The 22,608-nt window shown below is 37.1% G+C and overlaps 1 protein-coding gene across 3 annotated transcripts in view; it reads left to right on the forward strand.

Annotated features, from left to right (window-relative positions):
- The first annotated feature begins 512 nt into the window (after positions 1-512).
- The window catches only part of LOC113097610 (tuberin-like), a 38,621-nt gene continuing 16,525 nt past the window's right edge, over positions 513-22,608 (forward strand). The window contains exons 1-27 of one of the 3 annotated variants that reach the window (XM_026262874.1): positions 513-682; positions 1,612-1,797; positions 1,882-1,968; positions 2,052-2,162; positions 2,249-2,396; positions 2,610-2,727; positions 2,968-3,016; positions 3,093-3,218; positions 3,302-3,375; positions 3,502-3,628; positions 3,714-3,857; positions 3,945-4,082; positions 4,964-5,067; positions 5,148-5,229; positions 5,313-5,468; positions 6,138-6,248; positions 6,332-6,454; positions 6,565-6,671; positions 7,935-8,088; positions 8,317-8,439; positions 8,533-8,667; positions 9,771-9,960; positions 10,163-10,256; positions 11,000-11,102; positions 11,192-11,286; positions 13,735-13,863; positions 21,932-22,093. In XM_026262874.1, the coding sequence (XP_026118659.1) occupies positions 1,663-1,797; positions 1,882-1,968; positions 2,052-2,162; positions 2,249-2,396; positions 2,610-2,727; positions 2,968-3,016; positions 3,093-3,218; positions 3,302-3,375; positions 3,502-3,628; positions 3,714-3,857; positions 3,945-4,082; positions 4,964-5,067; positions 5,148-5,229; positions 5,313-5,468; positions 6,138-6,248; positions 6,332-6,454; positions 6,565-6,671; positions 7,935-8,088; positions 8,317-8,439; positions 8,533-8,667; positions 9,771-9,960; positions 10,163-10,256; positions 11,000-11,102; positions 11,192-11,286; positions 13,735-13,863; positions 21,932-22,093 (3,125 nt within the window). In that variant the 5' untranslated portion in view covers positions 513-682; positions 1,612-1,662. Of the gene's footprint in view, positions 683-1,611; positions 1,798-1,881; positions 1,969-2,051; positions 2,163-2,248; positions 2,397-2,609; positions 2,728-2,967; positions 3,017-3,092; positions 3,219-3,301; positions 3,376-3,501; positions 3,629-3,713; positions 3,858-3,944; positions 4,083-4,963; positions 5,068-5,147; positions 5,230-5,312; positions 5,469-6,137; positions 6,249-6,331; positions 6,455-6,564; positions 6,672-7,934; positions 8,089-8,316; positions 8,440-8,532; positions 8,668-9,770; positions 9,961-10,162; positions 10,257-10,999; positions 11,103-11,191; positions 11,287-13,734; positions 13,864-21,931; positions 22,094-22,608 lie in introns of those variants that run through there. The other 2 variants (XM_026262875.1, XM_026262876.1) reach the window with 2 other exon arrangements.

Here is a 22,608-nt window from a genome sequence, read left to right on the forward strand (position 1 = left end):
TTCACCTTAGTTTCAGTCGCGCAAGTGTCTAATAAAGCTATTTACTCGGTGAAATATGGAGAGTTCATTCTTACAGTCAAACGATTGAATATGTAAACACATACTTGCCGGACTGGCGCCAGCATTAGATGACATTACCTGACTTAATGTCACAAATATAACCTCAGTTTTTGCTAAAAACAAACCTTTTGAACACAACATCCCTATCATCATTCTTCATCTTCATCAATCATTCTTTGAACCGGATCTTTTCAATAAAATGTCTGAATCGCAGTGAATGGATCGAATGAATCACTGAATCGATTCCTTGAACGAGTTCATCCATGACGAACTGTTCGAAAGAACCGATTCGCGTGAATGAGTCAGGCTCGTCAGTTTCACAAGCGAGTAATCGCGTGTAGTTTCTTAACACCGCCAGCGCTTTTGTGAAGTGATCGTGCGTTCGAGGCTTCAGAACTACAATTCCCTGCAGTTAGGGGTCACGTGACTTGTTTTTGTAGGAAGTGCATGCCCGTACGTTAAGCTTGACTTCCGGGGGGCAGTAAAGGGGGCTGGTGAGCGCAGGGGCAATTCTGTTGGCTGACACACTGCGTGACAAATAAATGCATAAATCGGGAGAGATTCCGTTTTATCATTTAGACATATGTTCTCGATATCATCCCACCTCCATCATCCGCAGACGGTAAATTAACAATATGTTTGAGTGTTGCATTGCCATGTTGTTTATGGATTGATACTGGTTTATTTATTTATTTATGTCTTGTTTATTTGACCACATTGGAGATATGCGTGTATTTACACGGTTTATTTGCCGTGTTTACTTTCAGGTATTGTGTCTGTCACAGTCAATTGGTGCATTTTTAAATGCAGGCTTTTTTTGTGCATGGGCTGAACTGAACTGGACTGTCACGAGGTGTCAGACGTTTGACTAATGTGCATCGTTTTCCTGCCATGTTTTCATGTCAAAAGAGACGATATATCAGATTGTTATTTATGCTACAATGATTTGTGGTTTAGTAGAAGTGTTTTAAGGTCTTGAGGAGCTGATGTGCTAGGAATGACATGCCACAGACAGAGACCCCAAAATACATGTTAAAGAAGGAGTTGTCAATCTTTTCTGACCCAGGGACCCACTTTCATCTTTCTAATCTTTCTTTAATTACGTGAGAAATATTAAAACATTAATTCATATTCTCTTAGGCTGTCATCATGTTTCTAGGTAGAATATTTAAAACAGAATATTTTAAAACATACTGAGGTTATGATTTATTTGTATGTTTTTTTAAAAATAGAACAAAAAAGCAGAAAACAGTGGTGGGGGATAAAGAAAGAAAAAACCCCAGTGACTTAATAATAGCAGAATATTTTTTTTAAACGTGAAAAAAATAGTAAGCAGAATTTTTTAATTATGTATTTTTAAAATTATTTTATATGTATATTATTTTAGGTAATTCTAAAATTATTTCAATTCTAGATCTACAAATATGAAATTTATATATATATATATATATATATATATATATATATATATATATATATATACATTTTTCTTTTCTATTTAATTTATATTTAAGCCTACAGACCCTCTTTTGTGCTTTTTTGGATCTCCAGCTCCAGGAGGTTTGAAGTATCTGTCGTTCAGGGTCTCTCGCAGGAGTGAGGATGAATAAACAGCCTAGTAAAGAGTCTCTGCGGGACCGGGTCAAGGGGATCTTTGGCCTCGGTCCGACTCGGCCCCACAGCAAACAGACTGAGAGCAAACCGTCCGAGTTCATCATCACGCTGGACATCATGATGGTCAGAAACACTCCGATAATCATTCACACCGTGCTCCACGACCTTGTGTTTCTCAAGTAATCGCTCTCTCTTTCAATCATGCAGGAGCTCAGTCCAGAGTACGGCCTCCACCACCGGATCAGAGTCATCAACCACGTGTGTGAACTCGCCAAATCCAAGAAGTTCGAGGAGGTGAGGTGATCTGCCTGCTCTTATAACACGTGCAGCCGAGCAGATCTACAGTGTGTGTGTGTGTGTGTGTGTGTGTGTTTCAGCATGCGGTGGAGGCCGTGTGGAAGGCCGTGGAGGACTTGATGCATCCTAACCAGCCTCCTGAAGCCCGTCATGCAGTGCTGGTGCTGCTCAGAGCCATTATACAGGGACAGGTGCTCATTTTGAACTCCTTATGAAACACAGCGCAGTGTGTGGCGGCAAACTCCACTCACGCTTTCCTCCTGATCTTCTGATGCAGGGCGAGCGCTTGGGTCCGCTCAGAGCCTACTTCTTCAAGATCATTCTGGACTATCAGCCCTCTAATGAAGACCTGCCCGAGAGACTGGAGGTGTTCAAGGCCCTCACGGAGAACGGGAAAGACATCACCTACCTAGAGGAGGAGATTGGTATGGTCCGCACATGCTTTGGGGTTCTTAAAGAGACAGTACACCTAAAAAGGGAAATTCTGTCACATGTCTTTTGTGTTGAAGAGAAGAAAGAAGCTGCTTTACAGTTCACCTGTATTTAACAGATGCCTGAGCTGCTGTTTTCTATGTCTGAATGGTTTGTGTAGCATCATATGCAGATTGTAATACGTGTTTGTGTGTTTTCTCTCTCAGCTCGGTTTGTTCTGCTGTGGATGGACATCGGTCTGTCGTCAGATTTCCTGCACGTCCTCGTGAACTTGGTCAAATTTAACTCCTGCTACCTGGATGAGAACGTCTCCCTCATGGTCCAGTAAGAAAACACGCTCACATCTCTCATCACCTTTTGAAAGCGTCCGTTTAAATGCTTGAATCTCGACTTGTAGACAGATACACACTGCAGTTCAGACGCTTTTAGACTCTGTTTTCATAAGAATGATTAATTTTACTCCGCAACGGTGCATTAAATGGATCAAAAGTGTCAGTAAAGACGTTTAAAATATTACAAAAGATTTCCGTTTCATTGATAACTTCATCTATTTGTTTTTTACAGGAAAATCTGTCTTCTGTGTAACCGGACGACTTCCTCCACGGACATTGAGGTAATATCGGCTCAGTCATTCAGGATTATGATTAAAGCAGTGATGGCTGAATCTGTTTACCCCTGTGTGTGTGTAGGTTGCGCTGCAGGTGTTGGACGCGGTGGTGTGTTATAACTGCCTGCCGTCTGACTCTCTGACGGTGTTCATCATCACTCTGTGCCGAACGGTTAACGTGAAGGAGTTCTGTGAGTCCTGCTGGAAGGTACACAGAGAAGTGTTCAGCTGAGTTATATACCTCACATTTATGGTGCATGCTTTGACTTCTCTGTCGTTGTGTGTGTGTAGTTGATGCGTAAAGTGCTGGGAACTCACCTGGGTCACAGTGCCATATACACCATGTGCCGAATCATGGAGGAGAGGTACACATGCACTTATAACCGCAGAAGACAGATGTGTGATTGCTTAGAGAGAAGATAGGCTAGAAATATAACAATAACAGTAGTTATATACTTGGAAACAAACATGGTGTGTGTGTGTGTGTGTAGGGTGTACAGTGAGGACGCCGCTCTTCTCAGGGGTGCTGTGTTTTTTGTTGGGATGGCGCTGTGGGGAGCTCACAGACTTCCTGCTCTCAAGAACACGCCCACTCTGGTCCTGCCCTCCTTCTACAAGGTGTGTGCTAGTTTGCCACCAGTTCCTGTTTTTATAAATGTATTGTGATGCCTACTGGTGTTTGACCTCTGACCTCTGTGGCCAGGCCATGAACAGCGCGAATGAGGTGGTGTCCTACGAGATCGTGCTGTCGATCACGCGGCTCATCAAGAAGTACGGCCGAGAGCTGCACGTGGTGACGTGGGACATCCTGCTGTCCATCGTAGAGAGACTCCTGCAGCAGATACAGGTACACACACACACACACACACACACACACTGAGATGTTACACGAGTGTTTATCCCCTGACGCTCTTCGTACCTGTGGTGTGTGCAGACGATGGGCAGCCCTGATCTGAAGGTGATCGTTTATGAGTTACTGAGCACCGTGGAGGAGCTGTATGAGCAGAACGACTTCCACGGATCCTCGGAGAGATTCTTCAGCCTGGTGGAGAAGTGTGCTGATAAACGCCCCGTGAGTCTCGCTCGCTCTCTGTCCCGCTGTCCTCTTCTGAAGCTGCCTGCTTGATTCACCCTGCTTCAATGGATTCATTTATTCATTTACTTTTAAATCAAGGATTTATTATTCAATTTAAATTAAGTGTAAATTAAGGATGATATTATTATGACTAAATTTGTTATTAAATGTATTATTTAATTTAAATGATGCACACATTTATTAAATATACATTAAGAAGGATATTCCGAAATTTCATGAAAATAGAAGTCTATTTAAATTAAAATGTTTTATTCAATTTAAATGAAGTATAGATTTGTTTAAATTTATTATTAAAAGAAAGTTTAGTATAGATTTAGGAGGACGTAAATGTATTCAGTTGAAAGAAATTAAAATGTGTTTACATTTATTTTGACATTCAAATCAAATTAAAATACACATTTATTTAAATTAATTATTAAAATTAAATTAAGGAGTATATTCAGATAGACTAAATTTATATAAATGTATTTCAGTTTAACCAATTTATTACATGTAAATTAAGTATTTCTTTAAATTCATTACAATTTAGTATAAATTAAAGGGGATATTCAGACTGAATTTATTGAATTGAAAGAAAGCATGAATGTATTTAAATCTATTGCTAATTAAATTAAATTTTATTTTTAAATTGAATTAAATTTAAAATATATTATTATATTTCAGTGCAGTATAGATTTATTTAAATTTATAATACAATTAAGTTATTTATAAATGAAGGAGGATATTGTCATTGACTAAATGTAGTAAATTGACACATAAAAATATAGGTATTTGAAAAAAATAAAAAAGACATCTGTTTTAAACTCTTGATGTGTGTTTAAGTGAAGTGCATTATTTGGGTGTGATCTGTCCTGTAGGATGCGTCTGTGCTGACGCTGATCTCCTACAGAGCTCAGTCCATCCAGCCGGCTAAAGACGGGTGGCTGCAGAACCTGCTCAAACTCATGGAGAAGTTCTTCAGGTCTGGATCGTTCATCATATTCACTAAAGTCCTGTTTTAAACCAGTCCTGGGAATAACACTTCTTGTGTGTGTGTGTCAGGAATGAGAGCCGTACTGTGATCAGGATCAAGGTCCTGCACATCCTGTCCTTCGTGCTCAGCACAAACCGCCAGCTCTATGAGGTCAGTCCTGTAGCAGTAAGGTCTTTCCCTGTGTTCGTGAGCTCGCTGTTGTTTTCTTGATGGTCTGTGCTCTGTGTGACCAGGAGGAGCTGATCGAGGTGGTGGTGATTCCTCAGCTGGGTCAGATCGCTGAAGATCGAGATCTGTCCGTCAGGAAACAGGCCACACAGCTGCTGGTGGATCTGGCGGAGGGCTGCAGCACGCATCACTTCAGCAGCCTGCTCGACATCATCGAGAAGGTAGCGCTGCTCGCCGATGATGTCACTAACGGAAGCGCAGGCATTCCATTGTTCTCTTCTTTGAAATTTACATTGAAAATTCCAAAAATTGAATTTAGATTTAGATTCTAGATTTCCATCATTTCTGCAGGTCCTTCATATAGCCCTGAAATAGTTTATTTAGTCAAACATAACTAAGAGAATATGGAGCTGTTAAATAACTATAATTCTTAAGAATTTGATTTAACATCATATCCCTTCTTCTATTGCCTTCCTACTCCACAGAGACATATATTATATATGTACATACATACACACACACGCACACATATATGTATGTATATATATATATATATATATGTGTTTGTGTGTGTGTGTATGTATATATATATATATATATATATATATATATCAATGTATTATTAAAGCATAAAATTATTAAAATATATTATTTAATCTAATATAATATCGATATAGTATGTAATCTAATATATTAATATAAATAAAATACAGGTTTATTAATAGTTTCCATCGTAGTTTATGCCTAAATAAAAATGATCAACCTCACAGTTAGAAAACATTTCTTCAACACTTTGCTGTTTTTTTTATTTATTTTTTAATCCAACATTTTCATGTAAAATCCCCAAACAAGTGTGCGAGACCTGATTTGTGTCTCCTGTGCTCCTGTAGGTTGCTATTCGTCCGTTATCGTGCTCTCTGGAGGGAGAGAGAGAGCTGTCAGTGGAGTCTCCCATGGAGGACGTCCGCACCGCTATCCTGGGTCTGCTGGACATCCTACAGGTACCACAACACCTGCACTCATCAGTGTGATGGTGATCCTTCTCAGTGTCCGCTCCAGTGATGCTGTGTGTGTGTGTTCTCAGAGTAAACTCTACAGTCTGCCGGCCAGTCACGCCAGCCGCGTGTACGAGCTGCTGATCTCTCATCTGCAGCTTCACTACAAGAACAGATACTACAGTGCTGCCGGGAGCTCCATACGCCTCAAGGTCAGGCTTTTGACTCCAGTTAGTCAGACACTCAGAACACATAGCCTTCTCAAATCAGCTGGGCTTCAGAAAAGCTAAGCATGTTGTTTCTCTCATTGTTTGTGTGTCAGGTGTTTGATTTCTTACTGATGATGAGGGCCGACTCTCTTCATCGTCTGGGTGTCCCTAATAAAGATGGCGTCCTGAGATTCAGCCCATACTGTCACTGTGACGTCGGGTAAGAACTACAGCACCTTTGTTTAGTGCTGTTTTCTGATTAAGCACACTTATTAAGGAGGATGTTAAATGATATCAAATTGAAATAGTGCTGTCAAATGATTAATTGAGATTAATCACATCCAAGATAATAGTTTTTGTTCACAAAATATGTGTCTGTACTGTGTATATTTATTATGTGTATATAAATGCGCGCGCGCACACACACACATGTGCTTAAATTTGTTTTTATATATTAAGTGTATTTATTTATGTAAATATTTGCAAAATATAAACTGTATTTGTTTGTATTTATATAAACATAATAAACACACACATATTATGCAAACAATTTTATTTTTTTGGATGCGATTAATCATTTGACAGCGCTAAATTTAAATTATAAATGTATATAGTAGTGATACATTTATTTAAATTTTTAATAAAAATGTTTTATAAAAGTTTTAAATAAAATGTGAATAGATTTACATTTATTATTAATATTAATTTAAGTATTAACTGTTAAGAAGGATAATTAGATTGGCTAAATGTACTATACAATTTTAATTGAACTTAAATGTCTTATTATGTCTTATGATTAAAAGAAGTATACATTTATTACAATTTTTAAAAATAAGATTTAAATAAATGTATCACTACATAAGTATAAATGTATTTACATTTTTATTTAAATTGAAATGTAACATTACACTTAAATGAATTAAACATGAATTTTAATTTATTAAAATGACTAATATTAAAACTAGAAATTATTTAGGAGAATATTCAGATTGACAGAATTTATTACATTTAAGTAATTATATATATTTTTAATTGAATTAAAGCTTTTGTTCATATAAGGCAAGGCAAGTTTATTAAAGATCAAAAACCATTTTTAAAATAAATCTGACTGGATTTGTATGAAAGAAAAAAGTCTTGGATGACTTTAAGATGAGTAATTTATGTGCTAATTTTCATTTTTGGGTGAATTTAAATTACCCTTTAAAATGTATTATTACTTTTAAATGAAATGCACATTTAATTCCACTTATTATTTATATTAAAGTAAGTAAAAATCAAAGAGGATATCCAGAATATAGTACTATATTTATTATATAATGTAAGGAAAGTATAAATATATTTAAGTGTATTTTAAAATGTAATTAACATGTATTAATACATTGAAATGTCTACATTTATTTACGTCTGCTATCAGAATTAAATCAAGTATAAATGATTAAGGAGAGCATTCAGACTGACTAATTCTCAGATGTCTGGTTTTCAGGGAGTTGGAGAAGAGAGCAAATGAAAAGAAGCAAGCAGGAAATGTGTCGTCCCCAACAGGAAGTCCAACACCAGCGGCTCCGCCCTCCTCCATTCGCACGGCCTATCTGCCCTACAGCCTGGCCTTCAATGTGCTGCTAGAGTGCCTGAAGATGGTACACACACACACACACACACACACACATCGCTCACATCCTCTTCCCTTTACAATGATCCATGTCACCATCATATGTTCACGTGTCATGGGACTGGATTTATCTACCATGTTTTCAACACAGTGCCATGTGTATTTGCATTACTGGGACATACAACACAATCTGTGTGTGTGTGTGTGTGAATATAACTGTGAAAGGTCAAACATCAGCTGTTCGTGTGGTTTGCAGGAGTCTGACTGGAAGGTGCTGAAGCTGGTTCTGGATAAGATGTCCTGCACCATCCAGTACAAGGTCCTGGTCCTGACCTCATCCTGCAACATCGATCACCTTTGCTCCACTCTCTGCTCCATGGTAACACACACACACACACACACACACACACATCTCACTGGAATACACTGTATGGAAGCGAGGTCATTCGGGAGAGTGTGTGTGTGTGTGCAGGTGACCGACCGTCTGATATCAGAGCGACTGAAGAAGACTCCTGATGGTTTCTCCCTCACTGATGTTCAGCTCGCTGTGGTTCCTGTTCTCACCGCCCTCACCTCGTACCACAGCTACCTCGAGCAGCCCCGACAGGTGACACCGACACATGTACCCCCCTGTCCAGATCAGAGCCAATTTTAGCTAGGGCTGTGTTCTAGACCGTATCGTAGACACACTTCGACCCCTAACCCTAAGGCTGAAGCAGAACTGAAGTTACATGGTTTATTTAGGTGTATTATTACATTTAAATTGACTATACAATTATCGCATTTAAATGAAATATACATTTATTGAAATGTGTTCATACATTTATGTAAATACTTAAATCAAATAAGTTAAATAACTTAAATGTATAACGTTTGTCGCTCACATTTTTGAGCACAGACTTGAAAGTGCATGATCCAAACCTACATTTTTATAATTCAGGACTTAAAAAAACATTTTGTAACATGATTTTGATGTAGCATTTTCATTGTAATGCAATGTTTGAATTTAAACTGGGTTTCAAAAGATGTATTTTGAGATTTGAAGTGTTCAAGTGATATATCATTTCTGATGATTTCTAAAGTGTGAAAGAGAAAAAGGCAACAACGAAGACTTTTTGACAAAGATCAGAACTCCTGTTATGATGTAGGTTTTTGAGGTGCACTCTTGCCATAAATTAATCTATTACTTTTCCTACATCATTTTTAACAAAACAGATTGGTAAAATATCTATTTAGGAGTCTTAGACCTTTCCAACGGTATACAATTTGTCATGATTAGATCAGGATTTAATTGTAATATAGTACATAACGAAGTACACGTAGTGGTCCACCGAGGGGCCAGGTGGAAGTTAACAGGTTAAATTAATCATGTTCATTCAAGTGTATTATAAAATTAAAAGTATACAATTACGTACTTGTATACTGCTTTAAATTTAAGAATACATTTATTAATAAATGCGTTTAAATTTATAACATTTTAATTAAATATTTACATTTAAAGCATACATTTAAACATTTAAATTTGTTATAATTGAATATTAATTTGTTAAATTTAAAGTTAGTACACACGTATGTAAATTTATATATAAATTGCATTTATTTATTTAAGTAAATATTAATACTCAAATGTGTTTTTAAATTGAAACTAGATCAAAAATGAAAGGTGTATTAATGTTTAATGTAGAACACAGCTGTTTTCTGTTTCCTCAGAGGGAGCTGGTGCAGTGTTTGGAGAAGGGGCTGATCTACCGCTGTGCTAAGCAGTGTGTGGTGGCTCTGACCATGTGCACCGTAGAGATGCCCGACATCATGATCAAACTCCTGCCTGCCCTCATCGTCAAGCTCACACACATCTCCGCCACCGTGGCCATGGCCTCGCCCATGCTGGAGTTCCTGTCCAGTGAGTGCAAGCCCGCCCACTCTCACATCCTGACCAATCAGAGCCGCCCTACTCACTCTGACCAATCAGAGCCGCCCTACTCACTCTGACCAATCAGAGTATAGCACACATTCTACATTCAGGATACAGCCTCAGCCAAACAACACCTGTGGATCATACACAGCTCAAGTGCTGATGCTTTTGTCTCATCTCTCTCTCTTAGCATTAGTGCGGCTCCCTCATCTGTATGCTAACTTTGTAGCCGAGCAGTACGTCAGCGTGTTTGCCATATCGCTGCCCTACACCAACCCCTCAAAGTGAGTAAGCTCACACACACACACACACACACACACACACCTGTGAACTCGCACATACAGACTTGATTAGCTATTTGACTGCTTGATGTTCAGTTATAATGTTACAAGGGATTTCTATTTCGAATAAATGCCGTCCTTTTGAATTTTTGAGTCCATCAGAGAATCCTTCAAAGAGTTGAAGCAGCACAACTGTTTTCAACACTGATAAGAATCAGAAATGTTTCCTTAATCAGCATAATAGATTGATTTCTGGAGGATCGTGTGACACTGAAAACTGGAGAAATTATGCTAAAAATACAGCTTTACATCACATGAATAAATTACATTTTAATGTATATTCAAATAGAGAACAGTTGCTTTAAACTGTAATAATATTTCACAATATTATTGATTTTAGTGTATTTTTAATCAAATAAATGCAGCCTCCATGAGCCTTAATTATCCTAAATGATGTGTTTCCTTATTATTTTCTGTTTGAAATCAACCTTTTTAAATATTGATAATCAGAAATGTGTCTTGAGCAGCTAAGCGGCATATTAGAGGAATTTCTGAAGGATCATGTGTCACTAATGATGCTGAAAATTCAGTTTTACATCACATGAATAAATTACATTTGAACATATATTCACATAGAAAGCAGTTACTTTAAACAGTAATAATATTAAACTATTTTATTGTGTTATTGAATCAAATAAAATGATCTTCAATGATGTGTTTTCTGGTTTTTCCTTCACTCTCTGTAGGTTTAATCAGTACATAGTGTCTCTCGCCCATCATGTGATCGCCATGTGGTTCATACGCTGCAGACTGGCTTTCAGGAAAGACTTCGTTCAGTACATCACCAAGGTGGATGATGGGATTGATCCGATCGTCAGACATGTGTTTACAGATCGATCTGTTGCTCTTGAGTTGAAGTGTGTTTTGTGTGTGATTAGGGTCTCCGCTCAAACGCTCTCCTGCCGTTCGATGACACTCACGAGCAGAGCAGCTTCAGAGCGCGCAGCACCAGCCTGAACGAGAGGCCCAAGAGGTACACACACACACACACACACACACACACACACGCACTCACGCACGCAGGGCCGGATCACCGTTTGTCTCGTGTCAGGTTTGGCCGTGGGAAGGACTCAACGCATGATTGTCATTCAGGCGCCTCATTGGTTCATTTCTTTGATGGTAGTGTGGTGATCTCTGGCTTTCTGTGTCTGGTTCACATCAGAACATCAGCTGAGTTTTCACTTCCACTCACAGATGCTAGTTTGACTGTGGGACGTCTCGTCTTCCTCTGTGTTTCTCTTTCTCTGTGTTTCTGTTTCTCAAAGGCACATCAGAACCATTAACAAACCATGTTTCTTCAACTACGGCATCTTTAGGCCCCAGGGATTGATTTTTATTCAGACTAATAGATTTAGACTCTTTTTTTTATTTTTTACTATATGAAGGTCACATTAAAACTAGAGATTTTTATTTTTTACATTTTCTAGCAAGACTTAGTTCTGATACTTTTCAAATGCCTTTGATTTTAATAAAAAATGCATGTCTGAAACCTTGATAGTCTAATTAAAAGAGGATATTTGTCATTAGTCGTTATTTTGACATTTATATTAGTGTGTTTTTTTTTTTTTTGGTGAAAGCTATTGGTTTTACAAAATTCAGTATATTCATAAATCTGTTTTAAAACATTTTTTTTTTTTTGTTGCTTTTTTATTAATTTTCTGTAGGTTTTTTTGGTATAAAACAAAACTAATTATCTAATTTCCACCACAGGATTATGACGAGTTATGATTTAAGATGTGATGGAAATGACATTTTTGTGAGGGTTTTGTTTATCCACTGTTAAACATTATTATTATTTGTAGGCAAATTTAATTAACAAATGTAAAAAGTGTGTGTTAATGGAGTTAAATTTCTAAAAGGACTAAAAATGCCCATAGTTGAAGAAACACCTTAATACAAACAGTTCACGCATCTCTAAAACTTGTGCTGATATTTGATAATGAGCTTATACTTAGCTTTTCTTTCTATTCCTCATTATTTCCATCCAATTCTACTTCATTCATTCATTCACTCACTCTCTCTCCTTGCTTTTCTTGATTGGTTGTGAAAAAAGCCATTGTCCCAAAAGCCAGTTTACTTTTAACAGGAATCTCCATAATACTACACAAAATACGGCTTACTAAACCCTTTTAACCAGCACAGCTGATGCAGCACACAATGTAATACAGTCCATGATCAGTTGTGTCCAGAGTCACACGACCATCTAATCTCACGGTCCTGATACTGATATCAGGTTCATTCTCTGGAAACCATCCGTGCTCTTTTGTAAGTCTCGTGTCTTGTCTCGTCAGCGACTCTGGAGCTTCGGATGAAAAGCCTGAAAAAGAGAAAAAGTTCCAACCAATGCATTTACATGCACAAGAATATACATACATTTATGAAAATGTAGTCGAACAAATCATTTATTTATACTCTCTCTGTTTGTTAATACCATTAATGAGCATCATTCAAGATCAGATCAAATTACTGTATGACGTTTTGAGAATTATTGCATTTTCAGAATAAGAATTTCAGAATGAATGTGAAATAAAAATACATTTTAAATAAAACAATCATAAACTGCTAATTAATTTGTTTACCTGTGTGCCATGCAAACCAACATCTGCTAATGTTTTTTTATATTATTAAATATAAAGTCGATATTTTAGGTCAGAGTCTGGCAAGTAAATGTTCATTTCAGAATAAATGTTCTCCTAGAAAACCAACTTTAATCTTAAATGATGTGCATATAAACATGGTTCATACTGGATCAGGCCTTTCATTCTCTGTTCCAGATTCTAGTTTAACTCCATCCGGTCATTCATTTGTGTTGTGTTTGCTGTATTAAATCACACACACATACACACAATCATATCACTGTTTTCCTATTAATATTAATTTCCAGTATAATGATCATAGCAGTGTCTGAATGCTTTTTTTCTTCCCTGTACCATGTGTTTGTGCTCTCTCTGATGAGTTTTTCATTTATTTTCTCCTCTTTCATTCCTTTGGTAGAATGCTGACAGTATATTGCTTACTTTATGCCTTGTTAAGTGTCTGTTGATCTTTTTGATGCTGTTTCTCCTTCCAGTTTTCTGTTTCCTCCTTTTGTTTTCTTATTGTTTTTTGAGTGTCGTCCCTGTTTACTGGTTCTCAGTGTGCGCTGCTGACCAAGTTACTTTGTTTTCCTTTCACTTCCTTATTTGACCCCTCCCCCCTCCTCTGATTGGGCCATGCGTGGTGGGCGTGGTTTGGGGGGGTGCCCACACCTGGGATCCGTCACCTGTGATTGGTCGCTGGCCCCTTTCGTGACACTCCACAACCAATCGCACTCCCCCATCCACCCATGCTGACATGGTTAAAATGCCCCAAATTCTCCCCAACCCTCCCTGGTCACGACGTTATGCTGACGCACACCTGACCTCGTTTGCCCTCGGGGCAGTTTGCGGACGACCAAAGTGGCGAAGCAAGGCCCCAGCGCAAACTCTCCCGTTAAAGACCTGAAAGATCTGTCGGCCATGGACGCCTTCCGCTCCCGAAGCATCAGTGTGTCCGAGCATGCGGTGCGCAGGTAGAGCATTTTTGGTCACCTCAAAACTCAACAACCGATTGATATCCCTGCTTTTATCTTTTCTGTATGCAGGGACGGTGGGCGGGGCTTGGGCATTCGTGGGTGGGGCGTTGTCTTGCCGATGCGGGGTGGGCGTGAACATCTGGTTTGGGCTAATTCTGATTGGGAAGGAAAGGGTGCATGCTGGAGGAGGGTTTTGTCATTTTACGGTGATGTCGAACTGCATGCGCTGAGCCTCGGAGCATCTGTTTTTATTTCAGCCTAACCCCGTTTGGTATTTGCTTTTATCATGCTTATTGTGCCGTTTGTGATGGTGTTTTTTTTTTTTTTTCATGAGCAAATTAGTACGGAGCCCCTAAAGGGACATGGTGATGGAAAAAAAGAAGACAAGTGTTTTTGCGTTTTCCTGCAGAACTTTTGTGTTCCCCCAAGAAACTTTGCATTCACTTGAGAAACATCGTGTTATATATCAGTCCTTGTGCGTTCTCTCGCAAAAAGTTTTATTTCAGTGCTTTCGTGCTTTCTCGCAAAACTTTTACATTCTCTCACAAAAATCTAGCGTTCCTCAAGAAACTTTGCATTATCTTGCAAAACTTTTACATTCTCTTGTAAAAACTTTTGCTTTATCTCCAGAAAAAAATAATTTATGATGAATAATATGAGATTAGAGGAAAAATTCTATTTCAGAACTTCTGCGCGAATTTTTTTTTTTTGCATCCGCTTGTAAAACTTTTATATTCTCTTGTAAGACATTTGCGTTCACCCAAACATTGCATTATATTTTACTGTTTTCCCCAAAACTTTATATACGTTATATTTCAATACTTTTACATTCTCTAGTAGAAAAACATTTGCATTCCCTCAATATACTTGGCAAAACTTTTCCATTTTCTTGTAAAACACTTTCGCGTAATCACTCAAAACTGTAAATAAATATGCACGATCGTAAAACATTCATGAGGTGGGAGGAAAAATATTTCAATGCTTTTGCAAGCTAACACAAAATTTCTTAGGGGAACACAATACTTTTGCGAGAGAAACATTGCATTTAAACACAAAGCATTCCCTCGTAAATGTTCGCGGTCCCCAGAGAAACTATGCATTATATGTCAATGCTTTTGCATTCTCTTGTAAAATCTTTTGTGTATCACCAACAAACTTTGCATTCTCTTTCAGAACTTTTGCGTTCCTCTGAAAAATCTGGCAAATTAGCATTTGCAAACAAAAGCACATCCAAATGCTTTGAAAAATAATATTTTCCCATCCCATTTTTTCCATCTCCATGTCTCTTTAGGGGCTCTGTACTGCACACAGGAAGCATGCGCAATTAAAGGATGTGTTTACACATTCAAATGACTAGCTTCTCTGTCTTTGCTGTTTGTTGAATGAGATAGACGGCAGTAATTCAGCTCCCAAACACTAGGGGGCGCACTCCACTTGCTCATCCTGCTGCCTGTCTGAGCCTGTTTTAACCTTCACTTATTCACATCATTTCCACACACTTTTTACCCATGATCCAGGTACAGTATCCATCCATGTTTTATATCATACTGCATTTTGTATCATGAACAAAAATTCACACAATAATATGCTGCGAACACGCTGAAAATGTTTCACTGACACCCTCTTCAAATGCTGTTCATCCATGGTTTGCTTTCGACCCAATAAAAAGTGTTTTTTTCAGGGCTTATACTTACCTGATATCATTTCAAACCCATATGAATTTCTTTCTTGTGTAAAACACCATTGTGCTTTTTCCATTCAGCAAAATACATTCTGTTGTTTTCCCCTCACAGCTTTGTTTTCATTTGCATAAATATGTAGTCTAATCTCCATGTGCTCCTGAACTCATTAGCAAACTGCAGTGTGGCACACAACCAGCAGATGACAGCCGAGCATCAGATGAGATCTCCAGTACTATCTGCCCTCAGATGTCAGTGGTTTATTAACCCAGTGCATCTAATTACCATAAAACCTATTAATCAGTTCAGTGCCTCCAAGTTACAGGATGTTAATGAATAAAGCGTCCGCTATTAGCGAGCAAAGGGACTTCACACGGCATATTTGTTTTATGAGCTAGCATGTCTGCTAATTACCCTGCCATCGGTTTACTAATTGCCTGAAGTATTTATGTGCCAAGGGCTTTTGTTTGGGTAACTCCAAGATCGCTCGTTATGATTTAAAAAGCAAGCTAATAATGCTGGACTTGATCTAAATCACAAGCAGTTTGACTCTTCCTGTGTTAAAGGAATATGTACTGCTTCACATTTGGGGTCTGAAATTTCTTCGAAACTCATAAAAAGTGTTTTTTTTTCTCCTCTAAAGAAAATCTAATATTAATTGCTCAGTTGCAATCCAGTGGTGATTTGTACTCCAGTCACTATTCCACACATTCATGTTCAGCTTAATGCATCAATAGAGAAGAAAGTGCATCGCCAAACCACATCGTTTATTATTCCACAGACATCAGCCATCATCTGACTGCAGCTGATAGAGATGATTGAGGGCTTGATGTGCATGTGAAGAGCCGGTGAACAGTGAAACATTTTCTCCGTGTGACAAGGCAGTGAAAAGATGTTTATGATCGAAATGTGCCTTTTGGAAAAGATCAACTGGTTTAGATGAAATGAAAAATTTCATAAAAGGTGGTGTTATGATCAGCTGTACTGGAACCCCAGGATTCAGAGACGTAATGGACATTTTATGCTAATTTTGATTGAAATATTTAAAATTGTGTGCATTTAACATGCAAACAGAATTTGAGAGGTATCTGCTTCAGCTGAAGAATTACTGAATGATCAGATGTAAAGACACAAACTGGGACTCCCTGTGTGTGTGTGTGTGTGTGTGCGTGTGCTGGATGACCCTGTTGACAGACGCTGGAGTGATTGGGTGTGGTGTGGTGGTTAAAGCTCAGGTTGTTGGATCGATCCCGGTGTGCCCTTGAGCGAAGCAGCTGAAGGAATGCTCCAGAATTAACTTCTCTCTATCGACAGCATTTGTCCATCGCTACAGAAAATAACTTTGCCCCTTCTTTCAGTGGAAGCGCACAGGTTCATTCACTCTTAGGGTTTAAATGCAAAAATGCACTGCTGGAATTTCTGTTAAACATGTTTAATGTACAAAAAGGAAAGTAAGTGATTCTTTTATTAATTTGTATTAAATGAATTGCTTTCCCGTATTACTGTATTGAATTGCATTGCAGTAACAGTGAAAAATTAAATGATTTAATAGTTAAATTAACTTAAAATGTGAATGTCATTTGTAAATGACTTATAAGTAGGTGTTATTTCATATTAATTTATATTAGAGAAAATTATACTAGAGTTGAATTATATTAGTAAAATTTTTTTTTGTATTAATATAAAGTAAACAAAAAAAGTACATAATTAAAGGTGTATATAGAAGTAAAAAATATGGTTAATAGAAAAATTTAATTATAATTTAAATTTAGGTAAATACAAAAATTACACGTTAATGTTTAGATTTTTTTTTTTTTTTTTAAATACATTTTGTTTAAATAAATAATTTTCCCCTTTTATTAAATAGTATAGTGGAGTGAGCAGAAAGTCCAGGGAGGGACTGGAACCTAAAGTAATATGTTTTTGTATGAGTGTGTCATCTCTTGTGAGGTGTTATGAAGACAGAATATAGTTGTTATTGAGACAGGTTTGTGTTGGTTTATGAAGCATCCGATGACGAGGGTCACACTGACTTTCTGCAGTAGATGCTTCTGTCTTTTGTCTGTGTTTGTCCACACGCGCTCGTATCATCCACATTCAGCCCTTGTCCCCCGGTGAGATGAAATGAAAATGGGCTTTTGTTGATTGCATGCTCATGCGTAGATCAGTTTGTTTTTTCACACCTCAGATGTACGTAGAAGTGCAGTGCCAGATGTGTAATTGTCCTCATGATTCAGAGCGCTTGCTAACATGTTACTAGTGTTATAATGTAAGATAATGCAGATGCGTTTGCTTTGATATTCCTGGAGTGTTCTGGGTAGTTTTAGCTCATAATATGTATTCACTGTGTATATTATTTTGTCGAAAACAGTAATTTAATGGGAGTCTCCCAAGAAGGTTATTTTTGTATTTTTAAAGTATTGTTTTCATTTGATATTTAATTTTAATTTTACTTTTTTATTTTATTTTATATTTTTAACTAAAGATATTAGACCAACTGAGACAATTATTCGTTTTTTTTAAAAGTATATATCTTTTATTACATCAACTGGCTTTTGTTCTGACTTTATAATAACCCTTACAGTAAAGACTGAAAAAAACATTTTAAATAATATTTTCATAAATTGATAATCTCTATCCATGAAAAAAATAAAATAATATGTATAGATATTATTTTATTAGATTTTTTTCATATATATATATATATATATATATACAGTCTTGTTCAAAATAATAGCAGTACAATGTGACTAACCAGAATAATCAAGGTTTTTAGTATATTTTTTATTGCTATGTGGCAAACAAGTTACCAGTAGGTTCAGTAGATTGTCAGAAAACAAACAAGACCCAGCATTCATGATATGCACGCTCTTAAGGCTGTGCAATTGGGCAATTAGTTGAATTAGTTGAAAGGGGTGTGTTCAAAAAAATAGCAGTGTCTACCTTTGACTGTACAAACTCAAAACTATTTTGTACAAACATTTTTTTTTTTCTGGGATTTAGCAATCCTGTGAATCACTAAACTAATATTTAGTTGTATGACCACAGTTTTTTAAAACTGCTTGACATCTGTGTGGCATGGAGTCAACCAACTTGTGGCACCTCTCAGCTGTTATTCCACTCCATGATTCTTTAACAACATTCCACAATTCATTCACATTTCTTGGTTTTGCTTCAGAAACAGCATTTTTGATATCACCCCACAAGTTCTCAATTGGATTAAGGTCTGGAGATTGGGCTGGCCACTCCATAACATTAATTGTGTTGGTTTGGAACCAAGACTTTGCCCGTTTACTAGTGTGTTTTGGGTCATTGTCTTGTTGAAACAACCATTTCAAGGGCATGTCCTCTTCAGCATAGGGCAACATGACCTCTTCAAGTATTTTAACATATGCAAACTGATCCATGATCCCTGGTATGCGATAAATAGGCCCAACACCATAGTAGGAGAAACATGCCCATATCATGATGCTTGCACCTCCATGCTTCACTGTCTTCACTGTGTACTGTGGCTTGAATTCAGAGTTTGGGGGTCGTCTCACAAACTGCCTGTGGCCCTTGGACCCAAAAAGAACAATTTTACTCTCATCAGTCCACAAAATGTTCCTCCATTTCTCTTTAGGCCAGTTGATGTGTTCTTTGGCAAATTGTAACCTCTTCTGCACATGCCTTTTTTTTAACAGAGGGACTTTGCGGGGGATTCTTGAAAATAGATTAGCTTCACACAGACGTCTTCTAACTGTCACAGTACTTACAGGTAACTCCAGACTGTCTTTGATCATCCTGGAGGTGATCATTGGCTGAGCCTTTGCCATTCTGGTTATTCTTCTATCCATTTTGATGGTTGTCTTCCGTTTTCTTCCACGTCTCTCTGGTTTTGCTCTCCATTTTAAGGCATTGGAGATCATTTTAGCTGAACAGCCTATCATTTTTTGCACCTCTTTATAGGTTTTCCCCTCTCTAATCAACTTTTTAATCAAAGTACGCTGTTCTTCTGAACAATGTCTTGAACGACCCATTTTCCTCAGCTTTCAAATGCATGTTCAACAAGTGTTGGCTTCATCCTTAAATAGGGGCCACCTGATTCACACCTGTTTCTTCACAAAATTGATGACCTCAGTGATTGAATGCCACACTGCTATTTTTTTGAACACACCCCTTTCAACTAATTCAACTAATTGCCCAATTGCACAGCCTTAAGAGCGTGCATATCATGAATGCTGGGTCTCATTTGTTTTCTGAGAATCTACTGAACCTACTGGTAACTTGTTTGCCACGTAGCAATAAAAAAATATACGAAAAACCTTGATTATTCTGGTTAGTCACATTGTACTGCTATTATTTTGAACAAGACTGTATATATATATATAATTTTATTATTTATATATATATATATATATATATATATATATATATATATATATATATATATATATAATTTTATTATTTATTTATTTATTAGTTTTTAATTTTTTCATTTTAAGTTTATTTTTGAAATCATCATGTGTTTTGTGTAGGGCATCTGATATTTATGACAATTTCTTCAATCTTTTATCATCCAGCAGGTAAAATGTTGCATCTTGTTACACAGTAAAGTAAACACACACATGATTTCAAGCACTGTAGCATTCCTTGCGTGTGTGTGTGTGTGTGTTTGTGCGTGCGTGCGTGCGTGTGTGGTGTTAATGAGAAGTTTCTCAGGTCAGAGAGTGGATGTCGCAGTCAGAAGTGCTTTAGCTCAGTGGCGTTGGCAGCGGTGTGTGTTCACGTGGATTGGTGTGTGTGTGTGTGTGTGTGTGGTCTTAGTGTATGGAGATGATGTGGGCTCTGCTGATTTCCCCGGGGATGCGGTTGCCATGGTTACAGAAGGGCAGGATGCTGATGGCTGCCTTAGATTAATGCCATCACCTGGATAATCACACGGCTCTCCACAGATGCGTGTGTGTGTGTGTGTGTGTGTGTGTGTGTGTGTGTGGATCGCAAGCTGGCAGATGAACTTTTCTAGGTGTGTGTGTTTGCCATGCTCTCTCTTACTTTCTCTCCTGCTCAAGGTTTGTCAGTCCCAGTTTTGTGTCACTAAAAGAGAACCAAGAAAAACTTTTACTAAACAAAACAGATCAAGGAATCATTGGCTCAGGATTGACTCAAGAGTTAATGAAGTCTACAGTCTACCGTCTGTTCCAGTGTTATCTCTATTTTTAGTAATTTAGTAAATTAGCTTTTATTTTTTATATTTTCAGTTTTTCATTAAAAAAAGTTTATGTAAGTAATGATTTTATGTGCTACAGTTGTTTTGGGTAGTGTTTTTAATTTCATATTATTATTATTATTATTATTATTAAGGTTTAACTGATTTATAGTTTTAGTTGAGTTTTAGTTTTTCTCAGTTCTTCAGTTTCAGTTTTCTACAGTTTTTATCTAATATTTGTATATATACAGTATATTTTCAGCTTTATAACAGCTAACCCAAACTACTTTTTATAGTCAACAATAATAATCCTGCTCTGTTCCTTCCCAAAAAATATGACATATTACTTCTTAAATATTGCACACGAGTCATATGGACTACTTGAAGAAAATGTTAGCTTTTTTTTTTTTAAGCTGATTTTGTGTTTTAATGAAGAAATATTAATATGCTTTAAAATGATTTGAGAGTGACAGTTTTCATTTAAGATTTGGATATTTTTCTTTTTCTCTAATATTTCTGTTTAGATTTACATTTAAAAAATCAGTTTTAGTTTTATTACTTCAGCTAATTGTAGTACCTCCATTTATATTATATTTCAGATGCAGTTTTATCTAATATTTAAATGTCATTTTTACTTCAGCTTTATTTCCATTAAAACCAAAAACTACTTTTAATAGTTTTAGATAACAAAAACACTAGAGAGTGAGTTTTTTGGGGTAACTATTCCTTTAAGCAAAGATGAACTTGCACAGTATCTCTGATTTGATTCATAAAGGAGTAAGCATCTGTTTTAAGTGTGTGTGTGTGTGTGTGTGTGTGTGTGTGTGTGTGTGTGTTTAAAAGGGCCACTCCCGCTTCAATCAGCATCTGAATCCGATTTATTACATCTTCACAAACACACTCACACACTCTCATCTCTAGCTGCACACTGTGTCCTAACCAGCCGTGACGACTGATAAATATCACTAACCGTCAGAATCAGATGACTCCAAATCAAATGAATCTGAATCCGATGACTCAGAATCAAATGAATCTGAATCCGATGACTCAGAATCAAATGAATCTGAATCTGAATCAGTCAGTGGTTCAAAGTTGTGGTTAGGACATGGTGTCAGAGACTAGCTGAGGTCTCAGAGCACTCTTTGACCTGGTGACCTCTCCTGTACCTGTGTGTGACCCCTGACCCCGTCCTGTGCAGGATGCAGACGTCCAGCACCACCTGCAGCCTGGGCTCGGCTGACGAGAACGCAGTGATGCAGGCGGACGACGCGCTGAAGACGGTCCATCTGGAGCTGACGGAGACCTGTCTGGACATGATGGCTCGATACGTCTTCTCCAACTTCTCTGCGCTGCCCAAGAGGTGCTCACCACAAACCACACGCCACAGCTCTGCTACACTCACAGCCCTCTTTCAGTCACATTAGTAGCGTGTTTGTTCAGATCCTATTAATCGCTATCAAATCTGCAGAATTTGCAATTCAATATTTGATTAGAAAAGACAGTAACTGAAGATAAAATAAAAAAATGTACTACATCATGTCATGTAAAATAGTAGTAATTGCACTTAATAATAATACATGAAATTGATAATTGTAAATTAATAAGTTAAACGGAAGCAATTAGTAATAAGTATTTGTATTTTTCCAAAAAAACTAAACCATAATAATATTTACAGTATTGTTATAGTAGCATTGTTTATGATTGATGTTAATTTAAAATAAAATAATAAACATTTATAATAATAATTGCCTACTTTAAACTGAAACTGTGAGTCATGTTTTATTTTTATTTATTTTTTAAAGTGCAATTACAAAAAAAAAAAGATTAATTGCCCTGCTTTAAAAAATGAAACCATAAATAATTGTGTACTTTTGT

The sequence above is a fragment of the Carassius auratus genome, unplaced genomic scaffold (genome assembly GCF_003368295.1).
Source record: "Carassius auratus strain Wakin unplaced genomic scaffold, ASM336829v1 scaf_tig00216332, whole genome shotgun sequence".
Classification (NCBI taxonomy): Eukaryota; Metazoa; Chordata; class Actinopteri; order Cypriniformes; family Cyprinidae; genus Carassius; species Carassius auratus.